This window comes from Pseudophryne corroboree, chromosome 6 (genome assembly GCF_028390025.1).
Source record: "Pseudophryne corroboree isolate aPseCor3 chromosome 6, aPseCor3.hap2, whole genome shotgun sequence".
In the NCBI taxonomy this organism is placed as follows: Eukaryota; Metazoa; Chordata; class Amphibia; order Anura; family Myobatrachidae; genus Pseudophryne; species Pseudophryne corroboree.
The window spans coordinates 406,587,908-406,606,007 of record NC_086449.1 but is presented as its reverse complement, the minus strand read 5'-3'; the positions used below and the strand labels follow the sequence as shown (position 1 = coordinate 406,606,007).

The 18,100-nt window shown below is 47.4% G+C and overlaps 1 protein-coding gene across 2 annotated transcripts in view; it reads right to left on the bottom strand.

Annotated features, from left to right (window-relative positions):
* The window catches only part of PRPF18 (pre-mRNA processing factor 18), a 165,939-nt gene that overhangs the window by 24,118 nt on the left and 123,721 nt on the right, over positions 1 to 18,100 (bottom strand). For both annotated transcript variants that reach the window (XM_063926901.1, XM_063926902.1), the window contains one exon: positions 7,066 to 7,221. In XM_063926901.1, coding sequence (XP_063782971.1) covers positions 7,066 to 7,221 — 156 coding nt within the window. The remainder of the gene's footprint in view (positions 1 to 7,065; positions 7,222 to 18,100) is intronic.

The following is an 18,100-nucleotide window of genomic DNA, read 5'->3' as shown; positions in this document are numbered from 1 at the left end:
TTTTCGACAAAAAATGACCTGGGAGTAATGCATGGGAAAGTGAGGAGACCATCCTGGATCTCCAAACAGTGGCAAATGAGATAACAGGACCATACAAACTGTACAGTGCCGGATCTTTCATTGGGAGGTGTGTACTAGGAGTTCCTCACTGTGGGCCTGATTCATTAAGGATTGCAAATGCAATGCTGCTCGCAGCAGCTTTGAATTTACAGTCCTTAGCAATGCAAATGCAGGAGGAGGCGCATACCACCTTTTGCCTGCATTTGCGATGGAATCGCAAATCAGATTAACATTGCGACGTTCATCTGCGACGGCGCGGCGCATGTCCTGACATTTTTCATTACTATAAAGATTCTCTCTACATTTTCACCTACTCATGGGGTGTGCACAAATGCAATTTGGGCATGGAATTGAATTGCAATTTGTAGTGCAATCGCATGGAGAACAGCTTACAGGGACAAACTTGCTTCTAATTGAATAAACCACTTTTTGTGCCGAGGGAATATTAACAAATGATAATTGCGACACGCCTGCCAGAACCACACCTATAACACTATGCCAACGGAGGTAATAGTGTCTCTACTTATGGGTATAATAGCTGCTTGTCCAATATACCGCTCTACAGGATAACTTAGAAGCTGTAATGATAACAATGGCTGAACTCTGTATATGCATGTACCCACTTGTACATTAAGAATACAGGTATTCCAGTACTATGGGCTAAGGCACAACAGCAAGCTAAAGGATTCTGAAATGCTGTATTATTCTTGAATTGCTAAAGCTTACTGACGTATAAGTAGGGGGGACACGACAAGTGCCAGAGGCTGAGACTTTTCACTACAGCCACAGCTGGTCGAGAAACTAACGATACACATTTCTGAAAAGTTTAATGACTTAACAATTAAACCAGATTTACTCTAGTGGAACCTTTTATTGGAACTTTTGAAATGTGCTTGTTTTGGCACAGTATCTTAGCATGTGCTTGGAGTTTATTAAAATTGTAAATGCCTAAAACTATCGGTCGTTCCAAAGAGGAGTGAAGCTTACAGAAAAAAAAAAAAAAAAAAAAAAAAAGATGCACACGTGTTCTTTGTTACTACTTCATACAGGAATAAAAGTTCAGGTATTCTGTGATAGAATACATTACTAAGAAAATAAAAATAGAATGACAATATTTGTGGATGCAATTTCATTGTACAGTTGTCCACATACCTCATTGCTGCAGCCATGAGAAACAGCCCCTCTTAGCACACCAGATCATGTGAGACTGACGAAAATGCATGTTAGTCGCAATGCAATGTGCAATGCAACATATTGTTGAAGATGACAAACTACACTTGTAAAAATAAGATTTTACTTACCGATAAATCTATTTCTCGTAGTCCGTAGTGGATGCTGGGACTCCGTAAGGACCATGGGGAATAGCGGCTCCGCAGGAGACAGGGCACAAGAATAAAAGCTTTAGGATCAGGTGGTGTGCACTGGCTCCTCCCCCTATGACCCTCCTCCAAGCCTCAGTTAGGATACTGTGCCCGGACGAGCGTACATAATAAGGAAGGATATTGAATCCCGGGTAAGACTCATACCAGCCACACCAATCACACCGTACAACTTGTGATCTGAACCCAGTTAACAGTATGATAAAACGAAAAGGAGCCTCTGAAAAGATGGCTCACAACAATAATACCCCGAATTTTTGTAACAATAACTATATACAAGTATTGCAGACAATCCGCACTTGGGATGGGCGCCCAGCATCCACTACGGACTACGAGAAATAGATTTATCGGTAAGTAAAATCTTATTTTCTCTGACGTCCTAGTGGATGCTGGGACTCCGTAAGGACCATGGGGATTATACCAAAGCTCCCAAACGGGCGGGAGAGTGCGGATGACTCTGCAGCACCGAATGAGAGAACTCAAGGTCCTCCTCAGCCAGGGTATCAAATTTGTAGAATTTTGCAAACGTGTTTGCCCCTGACCAAGTAGCTGCTCGGCAAAGTTGTAAAGCCGAGACCCCTCGGGCAGCCGCCCAAGATGAGCCCACTTTCCTTGTGGAATGGGCTTTTACCGATTTTGGCTGTGGCAGGACTGCCACAGAATGTGCAAGCTGAATTGTACTACAAATCCAACGAGCAAACGTCTGCTTAGAAGCAGGAGCACCCAGCTTGTTGGGTGCATACAGGATAAACAGCGAGTCAGATTTTCTGACTCCAGCCGTCCTGGAAACATATATTTTCAGGGCCCTGACAACGTCAAGTAACTTGGAGTCCTCCAAGTCCCTAGTAGCCGCAGGTACCACAATAGGTTGGTTCATGTGAAATGCAGAAACCACCTTAGGTAGAAATTGAGGACGAGTCCTCAATTCTGCCCTGTCAGAATGAAAATTTAAGTAAGGACTTTTATATGATAAAGCCGCCAATTCTGATACACGCCTGGCTGAAGCCAGGGCTAACAGCATCGTCACCTTCCATGTGAGATATTTGAAGTCCACAGTGGTGAGTGGTTCAAACCAATGTGACTTTAGAAAACTCAACACAACATTGAGATCCCAAGGTGCCACTGGAGGCACAAAAGGAGGCTGTATATGCAGTACCCCTTTTACAAATGTCTGAACTTCAGGCATTGAAGCCAGTTCTTTCTGGAAGAAAATCGACAGGGCCGAAATTTGAACCTTAATGGACCCTAATTTTAGGCCCATAGATAGTCCTGTTTGCAGGAAATGGAGGAAACGACCCAGTTGAAATTCCTCTGTAGGGGCCTTCTTGGCCTCACACCACGCAACATATTTTCGCCAAATGCGGTGATAATGTTTTGCGGTTACGTCCTTCCTGGCCTTGACCAGGGTAGGGATGACTTCATCTGGAATGCCTTTTTCCCTCAGGATCCGGCGTTCAACCGCCATGCCGTCAAACGCAGCCGCGGTAAGTCTTGGAACAGACAAGGCCCCTGCTGGAGCAGGTCCTTTCTCAGAGGTAGAGGCCACGGTTCGTCCGTGAGCATCTCTTGAAGTTCCGGGTACCAAGTCCTTCTTGGCCAATCCGGAACCACGAGTATAGTTCTTACTCCTCTCCTTCTTATGATTCTCAGTACCTTTGGTATGAGAGGCAGAGGAGAGAACACATACACTGACTGGTACACCCACGGCGTTACCAGGGCGTCCACCGCTATTGCCTGAGGGTCCCTTGACCTGGCGCAATATCTGTCTAGTTTTTTGTTTAGACGGGACGCCATCATGTCCACCTTTGGTTCTTCCCAACGGTTTACTATCAGGTGGAAGACTTCTGGGTGAAGTCCCCACTCTCCCGGGTGGAGGTCGTGTCTGCTGAGGAAGTCTGCTTCCCAGTTGTCCACTCCCGGAATGAACACTGCTGACAGTGCTATCACATGATTTTCCGCCCAGCGAAGAATCCTTGCAGCTTCTGCCATTGCCCTCCTGCTTCTCGTGCCGCCCTGTCTGTTTACGTGGGCGACTGACGTGATGTTGTCCGATTGGATCAATACCGCCTGACCCTGAAGCAGGGGTTTCGCTTGACTTAGGGCATTGTAAATGGCCCTTAGTTCCAGAATGTTTATATGAAGAGATGCTTCCATGCTTGACCACAAGCCCTGGAAATTTCTTCCCTGTGTGACTGCTCCCCAGCCTCTCAGGCTTGCATCCGTGGTCACCAGGATCCAATCCTGAATGCCAAATCTGCGGCCCTCTAGTAGATGAGCACTCTGCAGCCACCACAGAAGAGACACCCTTGTCCTTGGCGACAGGGTTATCCGCTGATGCATCTGAAGATGCGATCCGGACCATTTGTCCAGTAGATCCCACTGAAAAGTTCTTGCATGGAATCTTCCGAATGGAATCGCTTCGTAAGAAGCCACCATTTTTCCCAGGACCCTCGTGCACTGATGCACTGACACCTGGCCTGGTTTTAGGAGGTTCCTGACTAGCTCGGATAACTCCCTGGCCTTCTCCTCCGGGAGAAACACCTTTTTCTGGACTGTGTCCAGAATCATTCCTAGGAACAGTAGACGTGTCGTTGGAATCAGCTGCGATTTTGGAATATTTAGGATCCACCCGTGCTGACGTAACACTACCTGAGATAGTGCTACTCCGACTTCTAACTGTTCCCTGGACCTTGCCCTTATCAGGAGATCGTCCAAGTAAGGGATAATTAAGATGCCTTTTCTTTGAAGAAGAATCATCATTTCGGCCATTACCTTGGTAAAGACCCGAGGTGCCGTGGACAACCCAAACGGCAGCGTCTGAAACTGATAATGACAGTCTTGTACTACAAACCTGAGGTACCCTTGGTGAGACGGGTAGATTGGGACGTGGAGATAAGCATCCTTGATGTCCAGAGACACCATATAGTCCCCTTCTTCCAGGTTTGCTATCACCGCTCTGAGTGATTCCATCTTGAATTTGAACCTCTTTATGTAAGTGTTCAAGGATTTCAGATTTAAAATTGGTCTCACCGAGCCGTCCGGCTTCGGTACCACAAACAGCGTGGAATAATACCCCTTTCCCTGTTGTAGGAGGGGTACCTTGATTATCACCTGCTGGGAATACAGCTTGTGAATGGCTTCCAAAACTGCCTCCCTGTCGGAGGGAGACTTTGGTAGAGCAGACTTCAGGAACCGGCGAGGGGGAAACGCCTCGAATTCCAGTTTGTACCCCTGCGATACTACCTGTAGAATCCAGGGGTCCACTTGCGAGTGAGCCCACTGCGCGTTGAAATTCTTGAGACGGGCCCCCACCATGTCTGAGTCTGCTTGTAAAGCCCCAGCGTCATGCTGAAGACTTGGCAGAAGCAGGGGAGGGCTTCTGCTCCTGGGAAGCGGCTGCATGGTGCAGTCTTTTTCCCCTTCCTCTGCCCCGGGGCAGGAAGGAATGGCCTTTAGCTCGCTTGTACTTATGGGAACGAAAGGACTGAGTTTGAAAAGACGGTGTCTTTTTCTGCTGATGTGAAGTGACCTGGGGTAAAAAGGTGGATTTTCCAGCCGTTGCCGTGGCCACCAGGTCCGATAGACCAGCCCCAAATAACTCCTCCCCTTTATACGGCAATACTTCCATATGTCGTTTGGAATCCGCATCGCCTGACCACTGTCGCGTCCATAACGCTCTTCTGGCAGAAATGGACATAGCACTTACTCTTGATGCCAGGGTGCAAATATCCCTCTGTGCATCACGCATATATAGTAATGCATCCTTCAAATGCTCTATAGTTAACAGTATATTGTCCCTATCCAGGGTATCAATATTTTCAGTCAGGGAATCCGACCACGCGACTCCAGCACTGCACATCCAGGCTGAAGCGATTGCTGGTCGCAGTATAACACCAGTATGTGTGTATATACTTTTAAGAATATTTTCCAGCCTTCTATCTGCTGGTTCTTTGAGGGTGGCCGTATCAGGAGACGGTAACGCTACTTGTTTAGATAAACGTGTGAGCGCCTTATCTACCCTAGGGGGTGTTTCCCAACGCGTCCTAACCTCTGACGGGAAAGGATATAGTGCCAATAATTTTTTTAGAAATTAGCAGTTTTTTGTCGGGGGAAACCCACGCTTTATCACACACCTCATTTAACTCATCTGACTCAGGGAAAACTATTGGTAGTTTTTTCACACCCCACATAATACCCTTCTTTGTGGTACTTATAGTGTCAGAAATGTTCAATGCCTCCTTCATTGCCGTGATCATGTAACGTGTGGCCCTACTGGACATTACGTTTGTCTCCTCACCGTCGACACTAGACTCAGTATCTGTGTCTGGGTCTGTGTCGACCCACTGAGGTAACGGGCGTTTTAGGGCCCCTGACGGTGTCTGAGACGCCTGGACAGGCACTAATTGATTTGCCGGCTGTCTCATGTCATCAACCGTTCTTTGCAAAGTGCTGACATTATCACTTAATTCTTTAAATACGATCATCCAGTCAGGTGTCGACTCCCTAGGGGGTGACATCACTAACCCAGGCAATTGCTCCGCCTCCACATCATTTTCCTCCTCATACATGTCGACACACACGTACCGACACACAGCACACACACCGGGAATGCTCTGATAGAGGACAGGACCCCACAAGCCCTTTGGAGAGACAGAGGGAGAGTCTGCCAGCACACACCAAGCGCTATATATATATACAGGAATAACCTTATATAAGTGTTATTCCCTTATAGCTGCTGTTTATATAATTTTTAGCTGCCAATAGTGCCCCCCCTTCTCTTTTTTACCCTGATTCTGTAGCAAGTCTGCAGGGGAGAGTCAGGGAGCCGTCCTTCCAGCGGAGCTGTGAGGGAAAATGGCGCTTGTGTGCTGAGGAGATAGGCTCCGCCCCTTCACGACGTCCTTATCTCCCGCTCTTTTCTGTAAAAATGGCAGGGGTTAAAATACATCCATATAGCCCAAGAGCTATATGTGATGTATTCTTTTGCCAACCTAAGGTATTATCTGTTATATTGCGTCTCAGGGCGCTCCCCCCCAGCGCCCTGCACCCTCAGTGACCGGAGTGTGAAGTGTGCTGAGAGCAATGGCGCACAGCTGCGGTGCTGTGCGCTACCTTAGTCTGAAGACAGGATCGTCTTCTGCCGCCGATTTAACCGGACCTCTTCGCTCTTCTGGCTCTGTAAGGGGGCCGGCGGCGCGGCTCCGGGACCCATCCAGGCTGAACCTGTGATCGTCCCTCTGGAGCTAATGTCCAGTAGCCTAAGAAACCCAATCCACTCTGCACGCAGGTGAGTCCGTTTCTTCTCCCCTTAGTCCCACGATGCAGTGAGCCTGTTGCCAGCAGGACTCACTGAAAATAAAAAACCTAAAATACACTTTTATTCTAAGCAGCTCAGGAGAGCCACCTAGCCTGCACCCTTCTCGTTCGGGCACAAAAATCTAACTGAGGCTTGGAGGAGGGTCATAGGGGGAGGAGCCAGTGCACACCACCTGATCCTAAAGCTTTTATTCTTGTGCCCTGTCTCCTGCGGAGCCGCTATTCCCCATGGTCCTTACGGAGTCCCAGCATCCACTAGGACGTCAGAGAAAAGGAGAATAACTACAAAAGAAAAATGGTTTTATTTTACCTGAATATATTTCCTCTGTGTTTCATCATTCAGAACATGAGCCACATGTTTGGAAAAAATCTTCTCACGACCTGTACGAGCATGGATACCAACCATAGTGACACCAATAGGCCAAGGAGCATTGCCAATAGCCATCTGAAGATAGGCATCATTTGCCTGTAAAAGGGAAAAGAAAGAAAACTGATAACCATCTGCAAGACTCATTTTAAAGAGTATACAATCACCTGAAGATTCCTCATACCATTGTATTTGGCAAACAGACAGATTCTCAAAAGCAATACTATTATCTAGGGCCGGTTCTAGACTTTTGCAGCGCTCAGGGCAAATGTTTCCTTTGCCCCCCCCTACTAACTGGGTATACATCGTGTTTTATACATTATACAATAACCATACTGTACAACATCATGTACATGAAATTATATCCACGTAACATATGCAGCACTGCCACTGCGCCCCCTCACACTACACCTGACACACGCACAGCACTGCTGCCCATTCAATCACAATACACTCTGTAGCACCCACTGGGATGGTCAGGAGTCAGGACGCGCAGTGCAGAATGTTTGGGGAATAAAAAAAAAAAATGGCGGCGGGTAAGAGCAGGCAGAGCAACGGCTGGGTGATAGAAACATAGAATTTGACGGCAGATAAGAACCACTTGGCCCATCTAGTCCGCCCCTTCTTTGTACAGTTTCTAATGTATTAATAATAAGAATTTACTTACCGATAATTCTATTTCTCGTAGTCCGTAGTGGATGCTGGGGACTCAGTCAGGACCATGGGGAATAGCGGCTCCGCAGGAGACAGGGCACAAAAATAAAGCTTTAGGATTAGGTGGTGTGTACTGGCTCCTCCCCCTATGACCCTCCTCCAAGCCTCAGTTAGGATACTGTGCCCGGACGAGCGTACACAATAAGGAAGGATATTGAATCCCGGGTAAGACTCATACCAGCCACACCAATCACACCGTATAACTTGTGATCTGAACCCAGTTAACAGTATGACAAACGTAGGAGCCTCTGAACAGACGGCTCACAACAATAACAACCCGAATTTGTTTGTAACAATAACTATGTACAAGTATTGCAGACAATCCGCACTTGGGATGGGCGCCCAGCATCCACTACGGACTACGAGAAATAGAATTATCGGTAAGTAAATTCTTATTTTCTCTAACGTCCTAAGTGGATGCTGGGGACTCCGTCAGGACCATGGGGATTATACCAAAGCTCCCAAACGGGCGGGAGAGTGCGGATGACTCTGCAGCACCGAATGAGAGAACTCAAGGTCCTCCTCAGCCAGGGTATCAAATTTGTAGAATTTTGCAAACGTGTTTGCCCCTGACCAAGTAGCAGCTCGGCAGAGTTGTAATGCCGAGACCCCCCGGGCAGCCGCCCAGGATGAGCCCACTTTCCTTGTGGAATGGGCCTTGACAGATTTAGGTTGTGGCAAGCCTGCCACAGAATGTGCAAGTTGAATTGTGCTACAAATCCAACGAGCAATCGTCTGCTTAGAAGCAGGAGCACCCATCTTGTTGGGTGCATACAATATAAACAGTGAGTCAGACTTTCTGACTCCCGCCGTTCTTGAAATATATATTTTCAATGCCCGGACCACGTCCAACAACTTGGAATCCTCCAAATCGTTAGTAGCCGCAGGCACCACAATAGGCTGGTTCAGGTGAAACGCTGACACCACCTTAGGCAGAAAATGAGGACGCGTCCGCAGTTCTGCCCTGTCCGTATGGAAAATCAGATATGGGCTCTTATATGATAAAGCCGCCAATTCTGATACTCTCCTGGCTGAAGTCAGGGCCAGTAGCATGGTTACTTTCCATGTAAGATACTTCAACTCCACCGATTTGAGCGGCTCAAACCAATGGGATTTGAGAAAATCCAAGACTACATTAAGATCCCACGGTGCCACTGGGGGCACAACCGGGGGCTGTATATGTAGTACTCCTTTTACAAAAGTCTGGACTTCAGGAACTGAAGCCAATTCTTTCTGGAAGAAAATCGACAGGGCCGAAATTTGAACCTTAATGGACCCCAATTTGAGGCCCATAGACAATCCTGTTTGCAGGAAATGTAGGAATCGACCCAGTTGAAATTCCTCCGTGGGGGCCTTCCTGGCCTCACACCACGCAACATATTTCCTCCAAATGCGGTGATAATGTTGTGCAGTCACCTCCTTCCTGGCTTTTACCAGTGTAGGAATGACCTCTTCCGGAATGCCTTTTTCCCTTAGAATTCGGCGTTCAACCGCCATGCCGTCAAACGCAGCCGCGGTAAGTCTTGGAATAGACACGGTCCCTGCTGAAGCAGGTCCCGTCTTAGAGGTAGAGGCCACGGATCCTCCGTGAGCATCTCTTGAAGTTCCGGGTACCAAGTTCTTCTTGGCCAATCCGGAGCCACTAGTATCGTTCTTACTCCCTTTTGCCGTATAATTCTCAGTACTTTTGGTATGAGAGGCAGAGGAGGGAACACATACACTGACTGGAACACCCACGGTGTTACCAGAGCGTCCACAGCTATTGCCTGAGGGTCTCTTGACCTGGCGCAATACCTGTCCAGTTTCTTGTTGAGGCGGGACGCCATCATATCCACCATTGGTTTTTCCCAACGGTTCACAGTCATGTGGAAGACTTCTGGATGAAGTCCCCACTCTCCCGGGTGTAGATCGTGTCTGCTGAGGAAGTCTGCTTCCCAGTTGTCCACTCCCGGAATGAATACTGCTGACAGTGCTATCACATGATCTTCCGCCCAGCGAAGAATCCTTGCAGCTTCTGCCATTGCTGTCCTGCTTCTTGTGCCGCCCTGTCTGTTTACGTGGGCGACTGCCGTGATGTTGTCCGACTGGATCAACACCGGCTGACCCTGAAGCAGGGGTTTTGCCAGACTTAGAGCATTGTAAATCGCTCTTAGCTCCAGTATATTTATGTGAAGAGACATCTCCAGGCTTGACCATACTCCCTGGAAGTTTCTTCCCTGTGTGACCGCTCCCCAGCCTCTCAGACTGGCATCCGTGGTCACCAGGACCCAGTCCTGTATGCCGAATCTGCGGCCCTCTAACAGATGAGCACTCTGCAACCACCACAGAAGAGACACCCTTGTCCGTGGCGATAAGGTTATCCGCTGATGCATCTGCAGATGTGATCCGGACCATTTGTCCAGCAGATCCCACTGAAAAGTTCGTGCGTGGAATCTGCCGAATGGAATCGCTTCGTAAGAAGCCACCATCTTTCCCAGGACTCTTGTGCATTGATGCACAGACACTTTCCCTGGTTTTAGGAGGTTCCTGACAAGTTCGGATAACTCCCTGGCTTTCTCCTCCGGAAGAAACACCTTTTTCTGAACCGTGTCCAGAATCATTCCCAGGAACAGCAGACGTGTCGTCGGGGTCAACTGAGATTTTGGAAAATTCAGAATCCACCCGTGTTGTTGCAGCACTAGTCGGGTTAGTGCTACTCCGTCCTCCAGCTGTTCTCTGGACCTTGCCCTTATCAGGAAATCGTCCAAGTAAGGGATAATTAATACGCCTCTTCTTCGCAGAAGAATCATCATTTCGGCCATTACCTTGGTAAAGACCCGAGGTGCCGTGGACAATCCAAACGGCAGCGTCTGAAACTGATAATGACAGTTTTGCACCACGAACCTGAGGTACCCTTGATGTGAAGGGCAAATTGGGACATGCAGGTAAGCATCCTTTATGTCCAGGGACACCATAAAGTCCCCTTCTTCCAGATTCGCTATCACTGCTCTGAGTGACTCCATCTTGAACTTGAATTTTTGTATGTACAGGTTCAAAGATTTCAGATTTAGAATAGGTCTTACCGAGCCGTCCGGCTTCGGTACCACAAATAGCGTGGAGTAATACCCCTTTCCCTGTTGTAGGAGGGGTACCTTGACTATCACCTGCTGAGAAAACAGCTTGTGAATGGCTTCCAATACCGTCGCCCTGTCTGAGGGAGACGTTGGCAAAGCAGACTTTAGGAACCTGCGAGGGGGAGACTTCTCGAATTCCAACCTGTAACCCTGAGATACTACCTGCAGGATCCAGGGGTCCACCTGTGAGCAAGCCCACTGTGCGCTGAAATTCTTGAGTCGACCCCCCACCGCTCCTGAGTCCGCTTGTAAGGCCCCAGCGTCATGCTGAGGGCTTTGCAGAACCCTGAGAGGGCTTCTGTTCCTGGGCAGGGGCTGCTTGCTGCCCTCTCTTACCCCTTCCTCTGCCCCGAGGCAGATATGACTGTCCTTTTGTCCGCTTGTTCTTATAGGACCGAAAGGACTGCGGCTGAAAAGACGGTGTCTTTTTCTGTTGGGAGGGGGTCTGAGGTAAAAAGGTGGATTTTCCGGCAGTTGCCGTGGCCACCAGATCCGATAGACCGACGCCAAATAATTCCTCCCCTTTATACGGCAATACTTCCATATGTCGTTTGGAATCCGCATCACCTGACCACTGTCGCGTCCATAAACTCCTTCTGGCAGATATGGACATCGCATTTACTCTCGATGCCAGAGTGCAAATATCTCTCTGAGCATCTCGCATATAAAGGAAAGCATCCTTTAATTGCTCTATAGTCAATAAAATACTGTCCCTATCCAGGGTATCAATATTTTCAGTCAGGGAATCCAACCAGACGACCCCAGCACTGCACATCCAGGCTGAGGCGATGGCTGGTCGCAGTATAACACCAGTATGTGTGTATATACTTTTTAGGGTAGTTTCCAGTCTCCTATCAGCTGGATCCCTGAGGGCGGCCGTATCAGGAGACGGTAACGCCACTTGTTTTGATAAGCGTGTGAGCGCCTTATCCACCCTAGGGGGTGTTTCCCAGCGCGCCCTAACCTCTGGCGGGAAAGGGTATAATGCTAATAACTTTTTTGAAATTAGCACTTTTCTATCTGGGTTAACCCACGCTTCATCACATACATCATTTAATTCCTCTGATTCAGGAAAAACTACAGGTAGTTTTTTCACCCCCCACATAATACCCCTTTTTGTGGTACTTGCAGTATCAGAGATATGCAAAGCCTCCTTCATTGCCGTGATCATATAACGTGTGGCCCTACTTGAAAATACGTTTGTTTCATCACCGTCGACACTAGATTCAGTGTCTGTGTCTGGGTCTGTGTCGACCGACTGAGGTAAAGGGCGCTTTACAGCCCCTGACGGTGTCTGAGACGCCTGGGCAGGTACTAACTGGTTTGCCAGCCGTCTCATGTCGTCAACTGATTTTTGTAATGTGCTGACATTATCACGTAATTCCATAAACAAAGCCATCCATTCCGGTGTCGACTCCCTGGGGGGTGACATCACCATTATCGGCAATTGCTCTGCCTCCACACCAACATCGTCCTCATACATGTCGACACACACGTACCGACACACAGCAGACACACAGGGAATGCTCTTATCGAAGACAGGACCCCACTAGCCCTTTGGGGAGACAGAGGGAGAGTTTGCCAGCACACACCCAAGCGCCATAATATATATGGGAACAACCTTATATAAGTGTTGTTCCTTATAGCAGCTTAAATATATCAAAATATCGCCAAAAAATGTCCCCCCTCTCTGTTTTACCCTGTTTCTGTAGTGCAGTGCAGGGGAGAGTCCTGGGAGCCTTCCTCACAGCGGAGCTGAGCAGGAAAATGGCGCTGTGTGCTGAGGAGAATAAGCCCCGCCCCCTATTTCGGCGGGCTTTTCTCCCGGAGTTTTAGATATCTGGCATGGGTTAAATACATACATATAGCCTCAATGGCTATATGTGATGTATTCTTTTGCCATAAAGGTATTAAATATTGCTGCCCAGGGCGCCCCCAGCAGCGCCCTGCACCCTCCGTGACCGCTTGGTGTGAAGTGTGTGACAACAATGGCGCACAGCTGCAGTGCTCTGCGCTACCTTCATGAAGACTGAAGAGCCTTCTGCCGCCTGTTTCCGGACCTTCAATCTTCAGCATCTGTAAGGGGGGTCGGCGGCGCGGCTCCGGGACGAACCCCAGGGTGAGACCTGTGTTCCGACTCCCTCTGGAGCTAATGGTGTCCAGTAGCCTAAGAATCCAATCCATCCTGCACGCAAGTGAGTTGAAATTCTCTCCCCTAAGTCCCTCGATGCAGTGAGCCTGTTGCCAGCAGGACTCACTGAAAATAAAAAACCTAAAAACTTTTTCTAAGCAGCTCTTTAGGAGAGCCACCTAGATTGCACCCTGCTCGGACGGGCACAAAAACCTAACTGAGGCTTGGAGGAGGGTCATAGGGGGAGGAGCCAGTACACACCACCTAATCCTAAAGCTTTATTTTTGTGCCCTGTCTCCTGCGGAGCCGCTATTCCCCATGGTCCTGACGGAGTCCCCAGCATCCACTTAGGACGTTAGAGAAATCCTTTTGAAGATATGGCCTCCAGAATTGAACACAGTATTCTAGATGAGGCCGTACCAATGACCTGTACAGTGGCATTATTACTTCTTTCTTTCTGCTGCTGATTCCTCTCCCAATGCAGCCAAGCATCTGACTAGCCTTCCTCGTTGCTTTGTTACATTGCTTACCTGCCTTTAAGTCATCTGAAATAGTGACTCCTAGATCCCTTTCCTCATCAGTAGTTTCCAGTATAGTGCCATTAATACTATATTTAGCCTTTGGATTTTTGAGACCCAAGTGCATGATTTTGCATTTTTTGGCATTAAACTGTAATTGCCACACTCTTGACCATTTCTCTAGTCTACCTAGATCCTCAATCATTTGTTTTACCCCACCTGGGCCAATATTTACTAAGAATTCGAGTTTGTCCGATTTGTGTTTTTTTTTTCTACGTCCCAATCCGGGAATTCACTAAGCACCAATCTCGGCAGTGTTTGGACTATTCGTAATGGTTACAATGGAGCGCATAGGCGCTACATTGTATCACTGCCGTGTGCTGCCTGACAGACACTACAGGAGCACGCAGCCAATCAGGAGAGTGCCACGACGTGGCGCTCCCTGATTGGCAGAAGGGACCTTCTTTGACAGGAGTCAGGGGGGGGGGGGGCCTGGCAGTCGGGGAAAGGGGTCCCATGTGTAAACATGGGACCCCTTTCAGTGCGTGGTCGGGTTTCCGTTTTTTTGTTTTGCCAAGTACGTGGATTATTACAAAAGGACACGACACACAGGATTTAGGCGAGTATAATTTTATTTTCAGGTACCCTGGAATCGCCGTCGAGACGTGGGCCGAGTCGGCATGTGAACATAGGTAAGTATGTGTGTGTCGGAATGTATGTAATAAAGTTGTACTTTCAAGGTGTGTGTATCCTGTTTTTATTTGGGTATTTTTTTTGCAGAAGAACTATAGGTACCAGCGGGCCTGTTTAACCCCCGCATGCTGGTACTTGTGGTTCTCCAAGTACCAGCTTGCGGGGGAGGCTTGCAGGGACTTGTAGTTCTTGTGCAAAAAACAATATTCTTTTTTTTTACACTTGGCTATCAGCCCCCCATCCGCAGCCCATGGATGGGGGGGGGGGACAGCCTCGGGCTTCACCCCTGGCCCTTGGGTGGCTGGAGGGGGGACCCCTTGATTTAAGGGGTCCCCACTCCTCCAGGGTACCCCGGCCAGGGGTGACTAGTTAGTGATTTAATGCCAGGGCCGCAGGGACCTATATAAATGTGTCCCCCGGCTGTGGCATTATCTCTCTGACTAGTGGAGCCCGGTGCTGGTTCAAAAAATACGGGGGACCCCTACGCTTTTTGTCCCCCGTATTTTTTGCACCAGGACCAGGCGCAGAGCCCGGTGCTGGTTGATCAAATATGGGGGAACCCCTGTCAATTTTCCCCCCATATTTTTTCTACCAGCACCGGCTCAAAGAGCCCGAGGCTGGTTATGCTTAGGAGGGGGGGACCACACGCAATTTTTTCCAGATTCTTAAACACTTTAAAAACCTTTTTAAGGTACACAATGAAGCCCTACACGGATCTCACAGATCCGGCCGGGATTCCTTGTGTTTTGTCAGGCAATGTTTTACTCATCACTCCCGTAAAACACTGCCTGATATTACGAATCACATCGACATCGGAAAAAACGATTGTGCAAAACTCGGCAGCTTAGTGAATGATCGTATCAGGATTCAAGAAGTTGCAGTAAAATGCACCCGATACCATTCGAATTCAAACACCCTTCAAAACGGCCAAAACACGAATCTTTGTAAATATACCCCCTGGTGTGTCTACCCTGTTGCATACCTTTGTGTCATCTGCAAAAAGGCATACTTTCCCTTTAATGCCATTTGCAATGTCACCAATAAAGATATTAAAAAGCACTGGTCCAAGTACAGATCCCTGGGGTACTCCACTGGTAACATTTCCCTCCTGTGAATGCACTCCATTTACCACAACTCTCTGTTTTCTATCCTTCAACCAAGATCTTATCCATTCAATAATCCTAATATCTAATCCCAAATTTTCAAGTTTATTTAGCAGTCTGCGATGTGGAACAGTGTCAAAAGCCTTACTAAAGTCTAGATAAGCTATATCCATGGCTCCACCTTTATCCATCACTTTAGTCACACAGTCAAAAAAGTCAATAAGATTTGTTTGACATGATCTCCCCCCAGTGAATCCATGCTGTTTGGGATCCTGTAAATTGCCGGATTTGAGATAATCTACAACTCTTTCTTTCAAGAGTGTTTCCATCAATTTCCCGACTACTGATGTAAGACTCACTGGTCTGTAGTTGTTTGCCTCTTCCTTGCTTCCACTTTTGTACAGTGGGACTATGTTTGCTCTTTTCCAGTCCTCTGGAATTACTCCTGTAGCTAATGACTGGTTGAATAATTCTGTCAATGGTTCTACCAGCACCTCTTTAAATTCTTTTAGTATCCTTGGATGTATCCCATCTGGCCCCAGAGATTTGTCCACTTTCAGCTTTGAGAGTTCTGTTAGGACCTTCTCCTCTGTAAATGTACTTGTGTCATTTTCCTGAATATCCCTGCAACTTAACTGTGGCCCCTTCCCCTCTCTTTCAGAAGTAAATACTGAGCAGAAATAATTATTAAGATGATCTGCTATTAAATTGTCTCCCTCAACAAGACTCCCAGTCTCTGTGTTTAGTTTTATTATTCCGCCTTTTGTTTTTCTCCTCTCGCTTATACACCTAAAAAAAGTTTTGCCTCCTTTACCCACTGACTGGGCCAATTTCCCTTTGCACATCTGACTACCTTCTTAGTCTCCTTCTGTCTAACAAGATATATCTCTTTGTCTTCATTATTTTGTGTCTGCTTCTATTTCCTAAAAGCCATCTTTTTTGCTTTCACAATACTTGCTACTTCTTTCACAAACCACACTGGCTTCCTTTTCCTTGTGTTTTTCCTAACACTTTTGATACAAAGGTATGTTGCCTTTAATATTGCACATTTTAATGTTTCCCACCTCTCCTGCACTGCTTCCAAGTTCCTCCACTCTGCCAAAGAATCGCTTACACATTTTCCCATCCCTACAAAATCAGCCTTCCTAAAATCCAACACCTTTGTTTTTGTATGGGATGAGTCAGTATCTGACTTTATGCTGAACCATACTGCTTGATGATCACTGGATCCCAGGTTTTCACCCACTTTTACGTCCGATATTCTGTCTCCATTTGTAAGTATTAAGTCTAATATAGCGTCTTTCCGAGTGGGCTCCTTTACCAATTGGTGGAGAGATGCTCCCTGAAGGGAATTTAAAATGTCCCTACTTCTAGTGGAACTAGCAACAAACACTTCCCAGTTTACATCAGGCAGATTAAAGTCTCCCGTGATTATTACCTCTCCTTTTAATGCCATTTTAGTTATGTCCTGCAATAGGTACTTGTCGAGTTCCTCTTCCTGACCTGGTGGCCTGTATATCACGCCAATACGAATAATCGACTTTTCCCCTGTTTCTATGGTCACCCAAAGGGCCTCAGTTTTTTCTTCAATACTTTGTATTAATGTAGTATTTATGCATTTTTTTACATACATTGCTACCCCTCCTCCGATTTTTCCAATTCTGTCTTTCCTAAATAAAGTATATCCCGGTATAGCTATGTCCCAGTCATGATTTTCATTGTACCATGACTCTGTAATTGCCACAATGTCTAGATCATCCCTTGTCATTATTGCAATTAGTTCTGGGATTTTATTTCCTAAGCTCCTAGCATTTACACACATAGCTTTTAGAGTTTTGTTTGTGCTTTTTCTGTTCCTAGCTATGTTCTTCTCTCTGCCTATTTTTATTTGGTTTTGATCTGAATTATCTTCTGTTGCTGTGGATATGCTTCCTATTCCCTTTGCCTGCAGAAACAATACCTCTGTGTTGGGGGAGCAGATTTCTTTATTCTTGTTTGGTTGTTTGGTGACTGAGGCAGCGCTCTCAGGCCGCGGCGCCTTGGGCGACTGCCCCGCTTGCCCACCTCTAGAACAGCCACTGCCATTAACTTAACTTATGCATATGAGCAGGCACATACACCCTTCTAAGGTTACACAAAATACTATTACAAAAGCATTAGATCTTACCCATTTAGTTATAACATTACGTGCGCGCGCTTGTGTGTGTGTGTGTGTGTGTGTGTGTGTGTGTGTGTAGTATTAATTTCTATACACACATACAGTAGAAAAAATTAATAAAACAAACCTGCCTGTGCAGGCTTTGCTATGTTTAAAAGTGAAAAAAGGTTCATAATGTTAATAATAATAATTAGCTTTGTCATAATCCACACCCCAGAGTGAAACCACTAGAATAGGGGTTTCAAACTCGTGGCCCGCATGCGGCTTCCTCTTGCGGCCAGTGGGTCTTTTGCGGAAAGACCGCCTTCTCCGGTGGCGGTAGTATCTTAAAGCAGGCGCCGGTTCACGAACCAATCAAAGCTCACCGACTGGCAGCCAATCAGGAGCTGCCAGTCCGCGAGTTCTGATTGGCTCGCGAACCGGCGTCTAACTTAAGATACCCGCGCCGCCGCCGGACTGAGGAGCAGGAGAAGCGCGCTGCGATCTCCTGCCCTCACACAGCCAGGCAGGACATCCCCGGCAGCAGCGGCGACGAGCACATTGCGGGC